A 21,341-nucleotide genomic window follows, 5' to 3' on the forward strand; every position below is an offset into this window, starting at 1 on the left:
GCCCAGAGCAGACTGTATCTTTCCACCAGCAGAGGTCCCCTCTCTGCCCTGGCTCTTTCCAGCTGCAGGAGCAGCAGAGAGCTGGGATAGAGACAAATTGAACATTCTTGAAAATGCTGCTGTGCTAACTGTCGATCTTAATTTGGCAGAAATCTTTTTTTAAAAAATAAATTTATTTATTTAATTTATTTTTGGCTGCACTAGGTCTTCGTTGCTGCGCGCGGGCTTTCTCTAGTTGTGGTGAGTGGGGGCTACTCTTCCTTGCGGTGCACGTGCTTCTCATTGCAGTGGCTTCTCCTGTTGCAGAGCATGGGCTCTAGGCATGCGGGCCTCAGTAGTCGTGGCATGAGGGCTCAGTAGTTGTGGCTCGCGGGCTCTAGAGCGCAGGCTCAGTAGTTCTGGTGCACGGACTTAGCTGCTCCGTGGCATGTGGGACCTTCCCGGACCAGGGCTTGAACCTGTGTCCCCTGCATTGGCAGGCAGATTCTTAACCACTGCGCTACCAAGGAAGTCCCCATGAATTGATTTTCCTGTCTACTGTGTTGTACTTTGTCTGTGCTAGATTATACCTTTGAACATTTACTGTGGATTCTTGATAAATCATCTTGTGAAACCTATTCCTAATAGGTTTCTAATCCCAGAGGCCAGACTGGTGTAGTGTATGGAAGGCCAAACTTGGTATAATTGATACTTTAATAAAATTTTTCTAACACTTGGCATAAGCTAAAATATATGATTCACTGTTCTTTGACACTTTGAACCCAGGGTTTCAACCCAGAGTTTATCCCAGGGTAAGATTTGTCAGCATGCCCTGGTATGAAGTAATGGAGACTTTAGAACAAGGGTTTGAAATTTTATTGTCTAGCTCATATGCTCTATCTAGAATTTTACCACTTTAAATTCTAAATCATAAACAAAAACTTAATGTCTCTCTTGATTAGAGCATGAAGTATTTGTGTTCTTCCGGTTGAAAGGAAAAAATTTTGTCCCAAACCAATTTCTTAGCTGAATTGTGATTTAGCAACCCTATTCATGTGCAAAATTAGTATAATTAATACTTAGTTTGTGATCATTATCTTTCTCTGAAAATCTTGTAGTTAAGCGTTTGTCTTTTTTCTTAAATTGAAATTTATTGTGTGCTTACCGTGTACTAATTATGTTCAGCAGTCTTACAAGGAGAGTTACATTATTACTGTCATTTTGCAGATGAGAAAACTGGGAGCAGTTATGTGACTTGGCCTGGTAAATGGGAGAGATGGGATTCAAATATAGGCTGTTTGACTCTAGGCCTCACACTCTTGGAATTTCAGCACCATATTCTGATAGAGGAGGATCCTAAGGGCCATTTGTACCTTAAGGAGTCTAGTATTTAGAAGACATTGCTTTAATGGCAGATGCAAAAATTAAAACCAAACTTCAGAGTTAATGCCGCCTCCATTTTTAGGCACGGGGACAGTTGTGCCCCTTGAAAATTGCTTGTTTAAATTCTTAACTTTTTTTTTTAATTGGCCATTTAAAATTTTATTTTATTTTATTTTATTTTTATTTACTTATTTATTTTTGGTTGCATTGGGTCTTCATTGCTGCATGTGGACTTTCTCTAGTTGTGTCGAGCGGGGTCTACTCTTTGTTGCCGGTGCACGTGCTTCTCATTGCAGTGGCTTCTCTTGTTGTGGAGCGCAGGTTCTAGGCGCGCCGACTCAGTAGTTGTAGCTCATGGGCGCTAGAGCGCAGGCTCAGTAGTTGTGGCGCACGGGCTTAGTTGCTTCACGGCATGTGGGATCTTCCTGGACCAGGGCTCGAACCCGTGTCCCCTGCACTGGCAGGTGGATTCTTAACCCCTGCGCCACCAGGGAAGTCCCTGACCATTTTTTTTAAAAGATACCTTTTTGTGTTTCCAAAGAAAAGAATGAAGTCCAAAACCAATTAGTGGTGTTAGAGAAGGATGCTGTCGTGGGATTTAGGACATGTCCTTGCAAACAAGGAGGCAATGCTGGCCCTGGGCATTTAACACAGAAGTAGATCTCTGTGTGGAATGGGAAGGAATTGTAATACTTAATGGCTTTTAGGAAATAAAGCAAAATAACATTAGGCTACTTAATACTATGTGGAACAAGTTAAAAAATGAATATTGTGAACTGAAAACACGAAGACTGTAACATGGTAGTGACTGTAAGCAACCAGTATGTCTACACAACTTCAATTTCCAGGTCAGCTTGTATTTCAGTCTGCCTTGTTGACCTTATGAGTACACTCTTCTCACCTTGACATCATTAGCTAATATTCTAAAAATATGGTCACTTTGACTTATTCAGGAATGTGAAGCATATGCAGAAACAGGATTGCTAAAGTCAGATCAGAAGTGCTGTATACCAAGTAATGGCTCCCCACTCAGGAAGCCTGACATTTTTGGTATTTCACTTAGTTTTGAGATACATATTCGGAAGTAAGAATGCTACATTATGTTTGTGCTAATGCTAATGCATGATAATGTTAGAAGATGAACTTTACCCCTAAGCTGACAGACCTTATAACAGGTATCAAAAATTAAAAGGATGCACGTATTATACAAGTAGAGTATGATTTTAGTTGGGCAGGGTAGACTAGTATCTGTAGCTCTTAAACATGCCCCAGTCATTTATTTCATTGGTCTGGTGATCTGAGATCTGAATGGTTGACCCAGAGGTCAGTTTTCACATGAATGCTGTAGCTTCATCAAGAAGCCAACATCTCAATAATAGCACTGAGTGATGACTTAATAAAAGGTCCTATTCTCTGTGTGTGCACAGAGTGGAACAGTTTCCCTAGAGCTGCTGCAAAGTGGTTTATGTTTTTTAATCAAGAAGTCTGTTTCACAAGTATACTTATATTTGTGGCTTGGAGGGTGAAGATCAGAATGACTTTCCCAACTATGATAATAATGGCTAACTCCATTTTCCCATCTTACAAGATGGCAGTGAAAAAGCTGAGAAGCCAGATACTAAAGAGAAAAAAATGTGAAGCCAAGAAGGCTGATGTGTAGAGAACAAATGTATGGATACCAAGGGGGAAAGGGGTGGGGTGGGAGGAATTGGGAGACTGGGATTGACACATATACATTGTTGATACTATGTATAAATTAGACAACTGATGGGAACATACTGTATAGCTCAGGGAACTCTACCTAATGCACTGTGGTAACCTAAATGGGAGGGAAGTCCAAAAGGGAGGGGATATCTGTGTGTGTATGGCTGTTTCATTTTGTTGTATAGTGGAGGCTAACACAACATTGTAAAGCAACCATACTCCGATAAAAATTAAAAGAAAAAAAAAAAGGCTGATGCTGGTGGCAAGGTTAAAAAGGTTAAGAAGGGGAAGCCCCACTGCAGCTGAAACCCTGTCTTGGTCAGAGGAATTGGCCAGTATTCCTGATTGGTTATGTATTCCAGAAAGGCCTTGTACAAGATGAAGTATTCAGCAGCTAAATCCAAGGTTGAAAAGAAAAAGAAGGTGATGGTCCTTGCTACTGTCACAAAACCAGTTGGTTGTGACAAGAATGGTGGTACCCGAGTGGTTAACTTCGCAAAATGCCTAGGTATTATCGTACTGAAAATGTGCCTGGAAAGCTGTTAAGTCATGGCAAAAAACCCATCAGTAAGCACGTGAGAAAACTGCGTCCTGGGACCATTCTGATCTGCCTCACTGGGTGTCACGGAGGCAAGAGGGTCATCTGTCTGCAGCATCTGAGCAGTGGCTTGCTACTTGTGACTGGGCCTCTGTCCCTCAATCGAGTTCTCCGCAGAGCACACCAGAAATTTGTCATTGCCACCTCTATCAAAATTGATATCAGTGGTATGAAAAATCCTAGAACATCTCACTGATGCTTACTTCAAGAAGAAGAAGCTGTGTAAGTCCAAGCACCAGGAAGGTGAGATCTTCGACCCACAGAGAGAGAAATATGAGATTACAGAGCAGCACAAGGTTGATCAGAAAGCTGTGGACTCACAAATTCTATGAAGAATCAAAGCTGTTCCTCAGCTCCAGGGCTACCTCCACTCTTACAAATGGAATTTATCCTTACAAAATAGTGTTCTAAACTTCTTACAAAGAACCTAATTGAATAACTGGTCCATCTAAAAAAAAAAAAAAAAAAGGCTAACTTTTACTAAACATGTACTATGCACCAGGTACTCCCTTGAGTGCTTTAAATTTTTTTTCATTTCTTTTAATCCTCTCTGCAGCCCTGTGACATGTACGTACTATTATTGTTGCCATTTTTAGATTGGAAAAATGCCAAAGCCTTTAGGACCATGATTATTGTTTAAATCAGAGAGATATTACAGATGTTACCCCCTTTACATAATTTCTCCCTTCTGTAAAATGGGGGCTAGAGTGGGATGGAAGAGATTGGGGAGATTAGGGAGGATTATAAGGTTTCTTCCAGTTAAAAAAAAAAATCTAAGAATCTTGGCAACCTCTTAAGGGTTCCTCAAGTGTTAACGTTATATCCTCTGTATCCCCTAGTATACACAACTGCCAACTTATGAAAAATTCGTAGACTTTAGAGCTGAAAAAATACTAAGAAAATTGGCCAGACTTTCTCCTTTTACTGAAGAGAAAATGGAGCACAGAGGGAGTAGATCCCTTAGCATCACACAAATGGCTTATTAGTACCAGAGTAAGGCTAGTGTTCAGGTGTCTTGCCTCCCTAGTGTATCACTTTATTGATTTCTTAACATTAGGAAATTGCTTTAACATCAGAGTTGGTATAGACGTTTTTATCTCTGTATAAAGAGTTAAGAGTTTGGAAGTAGGAATTGATGTTTTACCCTTTCCAAACTTCATGATGAGTCAAGGAAAAGAAGGTTCTAAAAAGTAGCTTTTTAAATGTTGGACTTGCTTATTTCTATGTTTTTTTTTTTTTTTTTTTGGCGGTGCCACGTGGCCCGTGGGATCTCAGTTCCCCGACCAGGGATCAGACCCGGGCCCTCGGCAGTGAAAGCTCAGAGTCTTAACCACTGGACTGCCAGGGGATTCCCTATTTCTATGATTTAAGGCCTTCTATGCCTTGCTAAACATGTTGAAAATGGGGAGCCAGCCAACAGGCACATGAGAAGATGCTCAACATCGCTAATCATCAGGGAAATGCAAATCAAAACTACAATGAAGCATCATCTCACACCTGTCAGGATGGCTGTCATCAAAAAGAACACAAATAACAAATGTTGGTGAGGATGTGGAGAAAAGGGTACCTTTGTACCCTATTGGTGGGAGTGTAAACTGGTGTAGCCACTGTGGAAAACAGTATGGAGGTTTCTCAAAAAACTAAAAATAGAACTACCATGTGACCCAGCAGTTCGACTCCTGGCTATATATCCAAAAAAACCAGAAAGAATAATTCGAAAATATACATACACCCCAATGTTCATGGCAGCATTATTTACAATTGCCAAGATATGGAAGTGACCTAAGTTTCTGTCAACAGATGAATGGATAAAGATGATGTGGTAATATACATACAATGGAATACTACTCAGCCGTTAGAAAGAATGAAATTCTGCTGTTTGCAGCAGCATGGATGGACTTGGAGGTTATTATGCTAATTGAAATAAGTCAGACAGAGGAAGACAAATACAAAGTGTTGTATGATATCACTTATATGTGGAATCTAAAAAAATAGAACAAACTAGTGAATATAACAAAGAAGCAGACTCACAGATATAGAGAACAAACTAGTGGTTACCAGTGGGGAGAGGAATTGTAAGAATCTAGGGGTAGCCAGCTTTATTCATCTTTGTATCCCTTTTAACTTACCATAGTGCCCTATATTGAAAATGCTAGGTAAATATTTATTGAGTTTAATTTTAGAACGTAGGAAAGTGTAGCATATAAGAAGCAGCAGGAGTTTTTCACCCTTACTCCTGTTTGTGGAGTGTCTTTTGCATTTATGTGGTGCTATAAACATATGTTGGTTTTTGCTCTTCTATCTTGACTCCAGTTCGAATAGTTTAAAAAAATTCTTTTGGGGTTATTTCATAGATTGATTAACTAGCAACTAGCTTTGCTTCATATTTGAAAGATTCTGGAGTGGAAGTTTAAAGATGTATCTTTTTGTTGCCACACAATGGATTTCTGAAGCTGAGACATGAGAGATGGCACTGAGCTTTAGCATTAATGGTTAACTAGTGTGTCAGAAAGATGAGTGCCCAGAATTATGTTTCTAATAAGAAGTAATTTAAAAGTCACTTAGAGAACGTCTGGGAGGTTTTTTTTTTTTTTCCTTCAGTTGAACTGGTCAATTTTAGAGAGTTAAGGCGAATCATTTTGTTCTTAGGCTTTTTCTTTTTTATTGAAGTAAAGTTGATTTACAATGTTGTGTTAATTACTGCTGTACAACAAAGTGATTCAGTTATATATATATATACATTCTTTTTAAAAATATTTTTCATTGTTCTTAGGATTTTTAAAATGTGCATGTTTCTGTTTATAAAAACAATATATTTTCAATCAGAAAAGTAGAATGGAGAAAAAAAAAATCCTCAACAGATGGTTCTGAAATGACCTCGAAAGCTCTGTGACCATGGTCAAACAAACTCCTTTGTCTGTAAGACTCTTCTTCAGTTAGTCTTTGAAATGACAATGAGCAAAAAAAAAATCTCCTTCACTCTCCCTGCTCCTGCTGGGAGTAACATATATTTTTCCAAAAGAACCTAGTTCTTGTTTAATTACAGTATTGCATTCATTCATTCATGTAAAGTTTTATACTTTGGTTTGATCTGGTTAGTGAAGTTACTCTAGCTGCTTCTGATTATCTTGGATTATTCAAGAGGAGGTTTATAATGGACTCATCTAAGGTGTAGTGTTTTTTTCTTGGGCTCTGAAGCCCTGCTTTTGTGGGAATGTCAGGGTTTGTTTTTTGAAATAACGTCAAGTTCCCATCTAGCTGTTGAAAAGCATGTACCTTGCAAAGGTGGGGTTTTATTAGCCCAGCTGCTCTGAATAGAAGTTCTCTTGTTTTGACTTTTGTGGCTCTTTCCATGTAACAGAATACAATAATCTGTTTAAACCTATAAGATGGAGGAAGGAAGAATTCGTGTAAAGCATCACGCCAATGCCAGGCCTATAGTAAAGATTCAATAAATGGCAGCTGAGAGATTATTTTATACACTTTATTGTATGTGTGCATTTTGAAATTTCTTTAACCTCCAAGCTGAATGGAGAATTATCAACAATCTCTTTTGTTACTACAGAGATCCAGGAATTGTAAATGAAAAATGTCAGAGGCTCATCAGTACATGCAGTTTTCTGAGAAATGCCTGTACTATATTTCCATAGAAACACTAATGACCTCTGACTCATCAGACCGAATTGCCTTCCTAAACTGTTTTCACCTTCTGATTCTCTAGCCACAGCCTTGAAGCTTTGTACTGCTTTTATTTTTTACAATATCTTAAAATCAAAATGTCATAATCTTGAGCTGGCTTTTCTGCCTTCAGTATGGTTTCAAGGCTGCGGTTACAAAGCTAGAAGGCTGAAAAACTGTATGAAAGGTGATGTAGGTTGATCAGATGGAACTTATTAATGTTTCCATAGAAATGTAGACACTTCTTGTAAGCAGCATTTAAGCTGAGCAAATATGTGGGCACAATAGGTTATATAATTGAGAATCCTTGGCTTCTCCTCCCCCCACTCTTTTTTTCTGCCCCTAAGACTTCATGTTAAAAAAAATGACATTAGGGAAAGGGCTTTGTTTTTGTTGCAGTTTTTTAAATGTGACCTTGACATTTGTAGGTGGAGAAAGGGAAATATGACTTGAAGTTCTGCCAGCCAGCTTTTGCTGTGCGGACTTGTGGTGCTGTCTCTGTATTCAAAAGCATTTTCTGTTATTCCTGAAGTATAGTTTATCAGGTTGCCTGTGAGAAACAAAAGCTACTGGCGCAAGTGGCATCCCCCTCACTGGATAGAAAGGAAAGAGGCAGATGTGAATTTAATGCTCAGCCAATCTAAAGAAAAGTGTTTCTGTATTTGCTTGGGTCTGTGGCTAAACTGTAGTCTGCAAACTGGACTGTAAGGCAGGCCACGGTTTGGCTAGCTAATGTTTGTTACCAAAAAAAAAAAAAAGACTACATTCCTTTTCAGCTGCTACCTAAGCCATTCTTTGTACCAAAAGCAGTATAGGAGATGGAGTTGGGAGGGGCCCTGAAAAATGGGAAGAGTTCCTAGAATTTCAGGAGCTGTGGATGGTTTGCCATGTGTATCTTGGCTACCCTCTCAGAGAGCTTTCCTCCCATCCCTTTAACCCTTATGCTTTTAGTTACCTGGTTGAAATTTTAGAACCACTATATTGAAGTTAGTCAGAGTTGGGCTGGTATTGACACACTTCCTAGGTGTATCCATGTATTTCCTTTCCTCAGTGACTGTTGCCTATAGAGTAAAAGCCAAAAACTCCCCGTGTATGGCAGTTAAAACCCTTTATGATATGGCCCTGGCTGGGGCTCCAGTCAAATCACGTTACCAGGTAACACTGTTCACTTTCTCTGTTCATGCCTTTTACATGTGGCTTCCTCTGCATATGTTTCTCAAATAGCCCTGTTTGTCTGGTGAATGCTTATCCCTTGCACTTGCCCCTGGCCCCATGGTTGCTGCTCTGTTCTCACTAATATTGATAGCGGCTCAGAAGCGCTTTCCACTGCCCTAAGTGTATCATTTCATTGAATCCTCACAACAATCTACAGATGAGGAAATTGGCTCAGATAGGTGAAGTTACTTCCTAAGTTAACACAGTAGTAAGTGATGGTGCCAGGACTCAAACCTATTCTGATAGCAAAATATATGCTCTTACTACTCTGCAGTGCTTCCCAGTTTCACCTTGTCCATCTGTCCTACTCTGTCCATCATTCACTCCCTACCATTAATTTTTTTAATGTTATCTATTTCACTATCTTTCTTTTTTTTTTTTTTTTTTGGCCGCACCTCACGGCATGTGGGATCTTAGTTCCCCAACCAGGTATTGAACCTGTGCCCCCTGCAGTGGAAGCGTGGAGTCCTAACCACTGGACCACCAGGGAAATTCCTTCACTATCTTTATTTCATTTGGCTTTAATCTTTTCTTATTGTAGTAAAATATATATAACATAAAATTTACCATTTTAACCATTTTAAGTGTACAGTTCAGTGGCATTAAGTACATTCATATTGTTGTGCTCTATAGTTAATTTTTATTCTGTACCCCTCTGGACTATTCATTCTCTGACAGTAGGGTCATTCTTACTGATACCTGTATCTTCCAGGCCTAGGAGCTGCTACAGTGTGGGCAGGTACTTAATAATATTTGAGGAAGTAAGTGACTATATTTGCTAGGCTGATGGAATTACTTTCTGATAACAACTGATAAACTTATGAATTGGTTAGTAAATAACACTAGCGTAAGCATTTCCATATTTCATTTACTTTAAAGCTGCAACAGAGTCCAAAAGGTGGCATAATACATTTAGAAGAGGGAAGGCTTTTTTTCTAGTCTTATGTTTTCCATTATAATAGCCACTGGCCTTATGTGGCTACTTTAATTAATCAAAATAAAATTAAGTTAAAAATTCAGTTGCTCAGTCACTCTAGTCACATTCTAAGTGCTTAATAGCCACATGTGGCTAGTGGCTATCGTTTTGGATAATGAAGAGAGAGAACATTTCCATCATTGTAGGAATTTCAATTGGACATTGTTGGTCTAGACTTCGAAAGCAGAGAATACTGAAACTGTTATTTTCTTTTAGAACTTGATATTTTGGCAAGAACTTCATTGTGGTAGCATGTGGTTTAGTACCATTGCTTTTTTTTTTTTTTTTTTTGCGGTACGTGGGCCTCTCACTGCTGTGGCCTGTCCCGTTGCAGAGCACAGGCTCCGGACGCACAGGCTCAGCGGCCATGGCTCACGGGCCCAGCGGCTCCGCGGCATGTGGGATCTTCCCGGACCGGGGCACGAACCTGTGTCCCCCTGCATCGGCAGACGGATTCTCAACCACTGCACCACCAGGGAAGCCCTAGTACCATTGCTTTTTGGAGAAAGAAGTAGTTCCTCAACATTTACTGAGCAACCTTTCCTGGGATACTGGGATGTGCCTCAACCTTGAAGCTGGAGATAGTTAGGGCTGAGACCAGATCTGACTGAAAGAATGACACAGAGTTTCATTGGGAACCTAATCATGATCAGGGGCAGAAAGCAGATGGGAAACTGACACAGATGACCAGAGCTGTTGGTCCAGAAAGTACCAGTGAATGACCCTTGTGTATCAGTACAAATCCTGGGTAAAGATTTTTAGCTTTTTTCTTAGGGAGTATGGAAAACAAAATTCTCTAAAACCTGAATTCACAGTCAATAGCCCTGATGGTGATTTGGTGTGGGAAGCAGAGGGAATTGGGATCACAGAGTAGGGAACCTAATAAGGCAGAATAATTTCAAAATCCTTCTAGATCCCTGACTTCCTTCTGGAAGCTCTGCTTCACTTCATATCTCACATTTTAAAGTACATGAAACTTGAATTGCAGTTGACTAGGTAAAATAATGTTATATCTCATATTTAATTAAAACATTTAAACTAATGTTAATATGTGATTTCTGTTTTGGCGAAAGATGAGATGTTTGATTAAAATTATAGAATTTTGCCCTTTAAGGGCCTCACCTTAATTTTGCCTTGTGGGCTTCAAAGTGGATTGGCAGAATCCTGCCCAGGATCCAAGTCTCTATTGCACCATGCTGCCTTCCTACAGTCAAATTGAATGAAATTAAAACATTCCTAGAGTAATCTTTAACTTGCTTTTGTAAAAAACACATTATAGATTACAATTAGCTAGTGTTTTAGACTTGAATTTGTTAAGTGGCATTACCCATAAGCTTTTTTTTTTTTTTTTTTTTTTTTTTTTAAATTTGTTACAATATTGCTTCTGTCTTATGTGTTTGGGGCTGTGAGGCATGTGGGATTTTAGCTCCCTGACCAGGGATAGAACCCATGCCTCCTGCATTGGAATACAGAGTCTTAACCCCTGGACCACCTGGGAGGTCCCACCCATAAGCTTTTATTTGTTCACATTTGGAAAAAAATTGGATACTCAAAGTTTTTTTAAGATCCTATTGTGGTAAATGTATAACTTCATAGCCAAAAATAGTAAATAAAGAAAAAAATCAATATTTTCAAAATCTTTTACTGTAGCCAATCACAGATTAAGGAGTCACTGATCTTTTTGTTTTTGCCAAATTCTTTCCTATTGGAGAAAAGCTTGTCAACTGGATCTTCCTTTGTATTAAAGAAAATTCCTAGACTGAGAGCCATTTATTGATCTCTTGCCATAAAGTAGGTTATTTATATATATTCACCAAATCTCACAACAGTTGAGCAAGATGGTTATTTTTATCCCCATTTCAGGAAGTAGCTATAGGGTAGTTAAACAAAAATAGTGGCAGATATGGGATTTGAATTCAACTGTAACTCAGACCCATGTCCTTTTCACTATGCATCTGTCTTTTAAGTTAAACCGTGGTAACAGAATATATATAAGCTTTGCACTAAATTTCAAATTGCTTATGAGCATGCTGATTTAGTGGTATATCTATCATTTTAGGAACCAATGTGTGTCTCTTGTCTCTCCCTTTTTAAAGCAATTTAAATCACCAGCCAAAGACTCTGGATTTCTCAGAACATTTCCTAATCTGTTTAATGTGTTGTATTTTGTGAGGCAGAAGGTTTTGGGGTTATATTTGTGTATTTATGTGCCTTAGGAGTCTGCTTTTTACCGAACAGTTCTGATATCCTTTGCCTCTGTGTTGAAATGAATTGAACACACATTGGGGTTATTTCTAGCAGTGGTTTGGATTCTTCTAGCTAGGAATCATTTTTTTTTTTTTTTGCGGTACGCAGGCTTCTCACTGTTGTGGCCTCTCCCGTTGCGGAGCACAGGCTCTGGACGCGCAGGCTCAGCGGCCATGGCTCACAGGCCCAGCCGCTCCGCGGCATGTGGGATCTTCCCGGACCGGGGCACGAACCCATGTCCCCTGCATCGGCAGGCGGACTCTCAACCACTGCGCCACCAGGGAAGCCCAGCTAGGAATCATTTTGCTAGCTAGATCTGGTTGCTGAGAATCTGGGTGAGACTGTTTGAGAAGGTAGCCTGATCTAGCTATTCCATTGACTTGTCAGGAGGTAGGATTAACATTGTTCTCCATATCTCCTCAGGCCTCCTGCATTAGTGATGATCTGTAAAGCCAGAGACAACGTTATTAGCCAGTGGTCTCAGGGCTGGATGGAGGGACTGTAGACATAGTTACTGAATTCCATAATCAGGGATCTTTGTGACCACTGGAGGAATTTGTTTTAAGGCAAATATAAAGAGTTCTTCTTTCCTCGGGGGGTAGTGTACTACATCTGGAATTATTGCATCAAGCAATTTATAGGCTCAAAATATAGAAAAAGGTTCAAGAATCATAGCAAGTAATTAAACTACATTGGTGATGTTAGGGGGTTCCATTCCAGGTCTTTGAGAATGGTGTCATGAATGAGTCGATAGTTAACCCTCCTATAATCTCTTCTTTGGTACCACAGATACAGCACTAGATTGGATGGACCCTTGGGGTTAGTTAGTTAGCCGTAGCTCACATATGTTGTGCTTTGACTTTGTCAAGTACTGTGTAAAGCCTTTACATTCACTATCTCATTTAATCCTTTTAACAGACCTATAAGGTAAGTGCTGTTGTTAATCCCAGTTGATAGCAGGGTTAAGGTCAATTCTGCTTGGGTCATATCAACTGAAAGTGTAAAAGGGATAAGTCTCCAAAGTAAAATCAGAATGCCATTAACCAGAAGGGGGGAGTGGTTGCTAGGCAGATAAAAGCAATAGATGTCCACTTTAACTATTTTTCATAGTATTTCTTTTTTTTAGTCACCCTCTCTTTATTTGTGTTTGATCTAGTTACTTTGAGTTCCGAATGTTGTTTTAAGAAAATGTGTTAGGCTTTGTCTTTTCTTGAGACTTCTAGTACAGCTTTTTCATTTAATGTCCAGAATCTGAGGTCCAGAATAGAGAGTGACTTGCCTGAAGTCATATGACTGAACTCAAAGTGGCTTGAACTATAACTTGCCCATTATACTATTCTGCCTTCCCATGTTTTGTCCTATTTTTGAGTCAATTTATGTTAAGTGAGTGCTTATTCTCAGTTTCATTTCTGGCAGCATGTTCAGTATTGGACCCATGTGTAATGAGTGATTTCCTCATTGCCTGGCATCTCTCCACAGCTTTTCTGATCCCCATGTGTTTAGGTAGAGACGGTTTAAAGTTGCTCTGAGGTGAGCCTTTTTAGGCATCTCATCCACTTTAGCAGCTTCCAAACTCTGGTTTTCCAGATCACATTTCCTCATTCAGACATTCCACACACTTTTCAGGCTAGACCTAGATTTTCTGATCCTGTGACTTCCTTACCCTAGACTGTGATCTAGAGGCAGGGTTGTGTTTTCTGTTTAGTTCACCCTGCATTTGAGCACCTTACTTAATGTATCGACAACTGTTTCGGGCGTAGAAGCAGCTCTGCAAATGGATATGGCACTGTCCCTACCCTTGAAGAGCTCACTGTCTAGTGGAGGAGGCAGTTATTTAAGTTGTGAATGCAGGAGAGGCCTCTTCTGTTTTCCACGTTTCATAGTTGTCATATTTGAGCTGGGTCTTGAAGGATGATGAATAGTTCTTTACCAAGAAGGACTGTGGCTTGTTTGGTGAATGCCCAGGATTGCAAGGACTTTAAAAGTGGTGTTTAAACAGTCTACTTGCTGTTTGAATCCTTCTTCTCCACACGACGCTCAGTTGCTCTTTTGGCTTCTGGTTGCCTGGCTCTGATGACAGAAAATGTTCTTATATCCCTCTAGTCCTAGTTTTGCTCCATTATTTTTGAATTTACCATTGAGATACTACAGTTGATATTTATTGAACATCTGCTTTGTACTAGGCTCCTGAGACATAATGGGTATACAGCTGTGAACAAGACAGGCCAGGTCCCTTCCCCTGGGGTGGTGGAACACTGTTAGTGGAACAGTCTAATAGTGGCATCAGACATTGAGCCAATAATTCCTTGCTGATGAGTGCACAAAGCATTATAGATAATTATAACAGGGGGCTTTGACCTTGTGTATGAGACAAGGATAAGAGAGGCAAGAAAAAGCTTTTCTGAGAATGAGTAGAAGGCAAACTGGAGAGAGTAAGCAGTCATTCCAGGAAAATAGAACTTTCATCACCTATGTATAGAACACCTACTGGGTGTTTGTCACTCACTGTGCTTGATTTTTCTCTTCAGTGTGATAGTTACACACCAGTCAGAAAGATGTAGCTCAGATTTTTTTTTTTTTTTTTTTTTTTTTTTTTTTTCGGTATGCGGGCCTCTCACTGTTGTGGCCTCTCCCGTTGCGGAGCACAGGCTCCGGATGCGCAGGCCCAGCGGCCATGGCTCACGGGCCCAGCCGCTCCGCGGCATATGGGATCCTCCCAGACCGGGGCACGAACCCGTATCCCCTGCATCGGCAGGCGGACTCTCAACCACTGCGCCACCAGGGAGGCCCTAGCTCAGATTTTTTGGGCCTGAAATGTGCTCTGAGAGGTATTTATTCCAACTTGAATGGCATATTTAATTAATGGAAGAATTGCTCCCATTTGTGTGTATAGGTAAAATACTTAAGCAACTGTGAAAATTTTAAGTAAAATTTTCCTGTTGGATATTTTATAAGTTCATATTTTGTATATTTTGCTTTCTTTTGGAAAATAATTCATTGATAACATAGTAGAACATGACGAGTATTAAGTACATTGTAATTTTATTACGAACTTTTTACAGCTAACTTTGGCATGCTTACTCATAATTACTTGTGTTGTTGTTTATTGAACTCCTCTGTGCCAGGGACTGTGCTAAATAAGCATTTTATATCAGTGTCCCACTTAATCCTCATTACTACTCCATGATAAGTGCTGTTACTATCTCCATTTTTTTATATAAAGATGATGAAATGGAGGCTCAAAGAAGGATGTACAGTAGCTAAATGTTATAGAGCTAGGATTCAAATCCAGATTTGACATCTGAGTCTGGATTTTTTTTCCCGCTATATGATACTTGATTTTTCATATTTGGAGGCACCTTGGAGTAATTCATGAATTGTAATCTTTTTTTCCCGTTGTTTTCTCTTTAGGTTTTTGTCAGGACGAATTGGCAGAGCTTGACCCAAGCACTAGTAAGTTCTGAATGTTCCCCAGTGTTCATGTGTAAGAAAAGTGTATGTGTGTGTACTTTGAAATGTATAACTTAAGATATCATTTATAGACCTATTGACAGATTTTATTTCACTTTAATTTATGATTATGGGGAGGGCATTCTCTCTTTTCTAGTTATGTTTTCTTTCTCTTCTCCTAATGTTATTTGGTGGCCAGAGTCTAGCCATTTAATAGAAAATTCTTTGCTGAAAATTTCTATTTAATACTAGTTTCTTGTTCTCCATCATCCCATGAAACCACCACCAACAAAAATTGTGCTTTCATTTATGCACACATACAACCATATACCCAGAACCACTTTTTAAAATGTTGACATAATTTTGATATAATTTCTTTCAAAGAAGGATTATGTAAAGGTTTAGATATTTATAGTTGATAACCTTCATACCACAGTTTAATTTCTAAAGCATCTTCAACTACATTCTTAAGTTTAAGGTATGAGAATGACCATTTCAAAGTCTAATTAAATGATGCTTTTCAGGACTATTTAAGTCTTGATCATAGATAATCATCTGTGTTTATAGTGCTCTCATAATGTGGCATACACCATTCCGGGATACGGAGAATATTCAGTGTATACATACCTTATTTTGCTATAATACCAAAAGGTCGAATGATACTTTAGATTGAGACTCCATGAGATGATTTAGTTATTTTTTCAGTTCTTGTACTTGTTAGGGTCATGGGGCTGGTTATTGGTCACCATTCTGCTGCTGAGGTAACCGATCAAGTTCACCTTCTCACCATCCTAATATCAGCTGTGGACATTGTCATATTTTCCTCACACACCTTAATAGTATAAACATTCATGTTTGTTCAACTAACTTATTAATTGCAAGATAAAATAAGTCTCATAATGCTTATCAAACACCAGGGAAATAGATTTGTCTTTCTACAAGTCATAAAGTTCAGAATCAGCTTTGTAGGTAATATAGGCTCAGTTTACCCCACCTTCCTACCTGACATCCCATTACCTGTGAGTGAACACACTATTTTCACTGTCTTTCTCTTAATGAATAGCCGTCATTTAGGAGGAGGAAAAGGTAAATTCTCGAGTCATGGTCCTCTCTTAGAGGCATTTTTGAACACTAGGAAGGATATTGACATGCCCTGTGATCTTTCAGATAGAACTACACGTAAAACAAGCCAGATAATTGAGAACTCAGTTTAACATTGAATGTTCTCTGCAACAGGCCCAGTTCTAGGCTCCAGGGATACACAAATAAATAAATCTATGTCCTGCCCTAATTTATTAATAGTCTATTGGAAAATATTTCCTTGTCTGGAATTATTTCAAAATACACTTTTTTAAACCTCTAATTTAGCACATAGTATCCAAATTTATTCTTTTTTTCTGCACTTAGTAACAATTGAAAATACTTGTGCCCATCTTCTAGGAAAGGCACTTGATATTCTTATGAAGATTATTATTGGATTATTGTTTTTTCTGGGCCAAGTAATTCTAACTCATTTAACATTTCTGCATAGACTCTCTAGCTAGATATTGTGCTTTATATACCTCTCCATTCCAGGAGAATGAACAGATATTGAATCATAATTTTATATATCAGTGTAGAATGGGAGTTACTTAAAAAAATCATTTTTCTTTTAAAAATCATACTTAGCTTATGTGGCCAATATTTTCAATAGTCCCCATGTTATTTTTGTGAAGTTAGTATTTTTGGTCTTTCTCTTTGAAGAAATACATAAAGATCTGACATTATAATAATGAATGGGAAGAAACAAAAGTTTATCATCTGGTCTGAGTCAGTCTTGGGGTTTAATTGAGCATGCTCAGTCCTACCAAGTCATAGCACACCTCAAGACTGAAATGGGCTGTACACATGTGTTGTGTAAAGTTGGTTATGGTTGTTGATACTACAAATTCCATGGCTTCTGATTGGGAAGGAATAACATCTATGTTAATATTTCACAACTTCTGCACATTAGATGGAGAATAATAGGGTTTTCTTTGTGATGCATCTTTGGAATTTAGAGGCTCCAATGTCTCCCTTACCCCCAAATTCCTGATAAGGAAGGCCTGCTCATACTTGCTTATTTTGGGCCAGGAAATACCATTGTTGCTGATTTCCCATTTTGCTTGGCAGTGGTTGTAGACAGCAAGTTTGGGACAACATGTTGGAACTGGATGAGGAAAGACTGACTTTGTAAAATTTGTATAGCCTTTTTTTCCCCTACATTTTTTGTGATAGACCATATGGGTAGCATGCTTAGAATATGGGCAGCTACTCACACTTTGGCTGCCTTCCTATGATTCCTGGGCTTCCTGGAGTCCAATGTTACAGCACAGGTTCAGGCTAAGTTCATTTCTACAAGAAGCATCTCTGTACCCTGCCTATTAGCATAAGGGACAAGGGCAGTCAAAGGTCAAGAGAAGTTCAAAACAGCATAACCTTTCTGTGCTTCTGTTTCCAAATAACCCCAGTCTGCCCTGCTCCCCGAGTTTTTTCCTCAGCCATCGTGCTTACCGTGTAGTTGTAAAACTCAAGAGAACAAGGACTGACTTGATATGAGGGAAGTTAGAGAATAGAAGTCATTGTTGCTTAAAACAGGAGAAATAATTGATTTATGTTTGGGGACCAATTAGGCTATAAAACAGGAACAGTAAAGGGACCTATGACTTCAGGACAGTTACTTGCTCTGATTTCTGTCCCACAGACAAGGGGCTCCCCAATAAAGGCTGTCGGCTATCTAGGCTAAACTATTAATTCATGCCTCTCAGGGCTTGTAAACAGCACATAATACAGGAAAACAATTGATACTGTTCAGTTATTGGCCAGATAGAGGGTCAAAGGGTAAATAGTTGGATTAGCAACAGCTGTTCTTCCTCCCTAGTCAGATTTTTGTCCCTTATTCTGTTGCAGCAAAACCATTCCTGGGTTCTTGGCCTCTAAATAGTTAAATCCATTTCTCTTCTTGTAAAATAATCCTACAAATAATTAGAGAATAAACACTGACCAAAATTGAAAATATTCGTATTTTAATTCAGTTTCCAAATTTGAAGATGAGCATTCTTTTTGGTATGTGCTGACTATGTTGTTTGGTGTTCAAAGGGTATTATGCCAAGGAAAGTAACTACTTGAAGTTTAGACAGATTAGAAGCTTTCTAGCTGTTTATACCAACTGCTTGAGGATTTTCATGCAGCTTGATTAAAAGAAAAAAATTGCCTTTGTTTAAACTGATGGTAGGATAATATGTGTTCATTGTGGAAAACACTAAAAGAAAACTATAAACACCCCTAATCCCACCACCTGGAAATAACCATTGTTTCTTATTTGAGAATATGTCCTTGCAGTTTGTGTCTGAGCTTTTTTTTTTTTTTTTTGCGGTGTGCGGGCCTCTCACTGTTGTGGCCTCTTCCGTTGTGGAGCACAGGCTCCAGACGCGCAGGCTCAGCGGCCATGGCTCATGGGCCCAGCCGCTCCACGGCATGTGGGATCTTCCCGGACCAAGGCACGAACCCGTGTCCCCTGCATCGGCAGGCGGACTCTCAACCACTGCGCCACCAGGGAAGCCCATGAGCTTATTTTTTATGTGGTTAGAAATCATATTTACAATTTTGTATCCTGTTTATTGCTCCCCCACTCAACATTACCTTGGGAACACTGTCCCAAGTCATGAAACAGTTTTCATAAAGATTTTTTTTTTTTTTTTTTTTTTGCGGTACGCGGGCCTCCCACTGTTGTGGCCCCTCCCATTGCGGAGCACAGGCCCCGGACGCCAAGCTCAGTGGCCATGGCTCACGGGCCCAGCCGCTCTGTGGCATGTGGGATCCTCCCAGACCGGGGCACGAACCCGTGTCCCCTGCATCGGCAGGCGGACTCCCAACCACTGCGCCACCAGGGAAGCCCTTTCATAAGTATTTTTAATGGCAAGATAATATTTCATTGTAAGTGAATAAGTTTACCATGGTTTATTTAATCATTTACCTATTGTTGGCATTTAGGTTGTTTGCAGTTTTTTCTACATTATAAATAGTGCCACAGTGAACATAGTTTGTTTTTTTTGTTTGTTTTTTGTTTGTTTGTTTTTGCGGTACGCGGGCCTCTGACTGCTGTGGCCTCTCCCGTTGCGGAGCACAGGCTCCAGACACGCAGGCTCAGCGGCCATGGCTCAAGGGCCCAGCCGCTCCACGGCATGTGGGATCTTCCCGAAACGGAGCACGAACCTGTGTCCCCTGCATCGGCAGGCGGACCCTCAACCACTGTGCCACCAGGGAAGCCCGTGAACATAGTTTTATATAAACTTTTTGTCTGCATTTCAAGTGAGCCCTTTATCTTTTTAAATAAGCCAAAACTCTTCTGAATTAAGAGCATGGACTCTGGCTTAAGATTGCTTGAGTTCAACTTGGCTTCAGTATTTACTAGCTCTGTAATCTTGGCTAAGTTATTTAACCTCTCTGTGCCTTAGTATTCTCATCTGTTAAATGGGGACAATAAAAAAGTACTTCTACTTCACAAGGCTATTGTGGAGATTAAAGAAAGTAATATATGCATTTGGAACAATGCTTGGCAAATGGTAAACACTATTAAGTGTATGCTATTCTAGGCTATATAGCATAATGTTGAAATTCTCAGTCTTTCTGTACCTAACGGCTGTTGTAACCACTTTATTCAATTAAACTATCCTGTGTTGCCTAATGACACAAAGATAAATCATTCCAGATGTTAGCAGGTGTAAGTTACTGCTTCAAGTAAATAATTCCCTCAAAGGAATGGAGCTCACGTGCGGCTGGCCAAGACTGTTCTTACCATCTGGTTGACTGTTAGGGTGTTTTGGGCTCCTTCGCCCAAGCAGCAGCAGGTAACCAAAATGACCATCTGCCAACCCATTTATTTAACCTCTTAGGAAACTAAAGGAGTTAACCCTCTGCTCATTTAAAATAAATACTCAGATTATGCACTTTCTCTTTGGTCAGTAGCAAGGTCTTATAGAGAGCATGCTGAGGAAGAAATCTGTGTAATTAAAGACCTGCCATTACCATTTAATTAAATTTATTTATTTATAAATCCTATGATACTTTAAAAAATAATTATTTATTTTTTTTGGCTGCGTTGGGTCTTTGTTGCTGCGTGTGGGCTTTCTCTAGTTACAGCGAGTAGGGGCTACTCTTCGTTGCAGTGCACGGGCTTCTCATTGCAGTGGCTTCTCTTGTTGCAGAGCATGGGCTCTAGGGGCATGGGCTTCAGTAGTTATGCCTTGCGGGCTTCAGTAGTTGTGGCTCACAGGCTCTAGAGCACAGGCTCAGTAGTTGTGGCACATGGGCTTAGTTGCTTTTCGGTATGTGGGATCTTCCTGGACCAGGGCTTGAACCCATGTCCCCTGCATTGGCAGACGGATTCTCAGCTACTGCGCCACCAGGGAAATCCCTACAATTTTTAAAAGACTGCATACTTGGGATTCTTGCTGACTCAGACTTTTTAATATATATGTGTGTGTGTGTACACACACACACACACACACACACACACACACATATACATACATACATACATACATACATACATACATACATACATATACATATGTATATATTTTCCCCTACTGAGCAAAGACCTGGATAAATGAGCATTTTAGAAGAGATTTGAAAGTTAAATTAATCTTTGCCCTCTGTTGCCATACTGATAGAAGCCCACCAGGGAGAGATCCATGAGTGATGTGGGATGAACAGGCAATTGAAAAAACAGCTTCAGAATAAGACAGCCTAACATCACTAGTTTGCTCTGGCTTTGCATTCATCTGTCAAGTGTTTTGGGATCCCAAGGAGACTTTTTGTGGATCCTTCAAGCTATAAAAGAGAAATGTATATCTCAGCTAGAGTTACCCATAGGTTCATTCCAAAATTCCAACATTCTGTACCATGTCCTATGGGTCTATTCCTAGTTGTCAAACTATATGTCACAATTTTTTTTTTTTTTTTTTTGTGGTGCGCGGGCCTCTCACTGTTGTGGCCTCTCCCTCTGCGGAGCACAGGCTCCGGACACTCAGGCTTAGCAGCCATGGCTCACAGGCCTAGCCTCTCCGCGGCATGTGGGATCTTCCTGGA

General features: G+C 39.7%; 1 protein-coding gene and 1 pseudogene across 3 annotated transcripts in view; both read left to right on the plus strand.

Moving 5' to 3' along the window:
- Positions 1–21,341, plus strand: part of NR6A1 (nuclear receptor subfamily 6 group A member 1) — a 209,601-nt gene that overhangs the window by 14,858 nt on the left and 173,402 nt on the right. For both annotated transcript variants that reach the window (XM_081236919.1, XM_081236920.1), the window contains exon 2: positions 15,192–15,233. In XM_081236919.1, coding sequence (XP_081093045.1) covers positions 15,192–15,233 — 42 coding nt within the window. The remainder of the gene's footprint in view (positions 1–15,191; positions 15,234–21,341) is intronic.
- LOC308619147 (large ribosomal subunit protein eL6-like) lies at positions 3,041–4,736 on the plus strand (annotated as a pseudogene). Its single transcript has one exon. The product of its transcript is annotated as a large ribosomal subunit protein eL6-like (transcript).

The sequence above is a fragment of the Mesoplodon bidens genome (genome assembly GCF_964165515.1).
Source record: "Mesoplodon bidens genome assembly, chromosome: 6".
NCBI lineage: Eukaryota > Metazoa > Chordata > Mammalia > Artiodactyla > Ziphiidae > Mesoplodon > Mesoplodon bidens.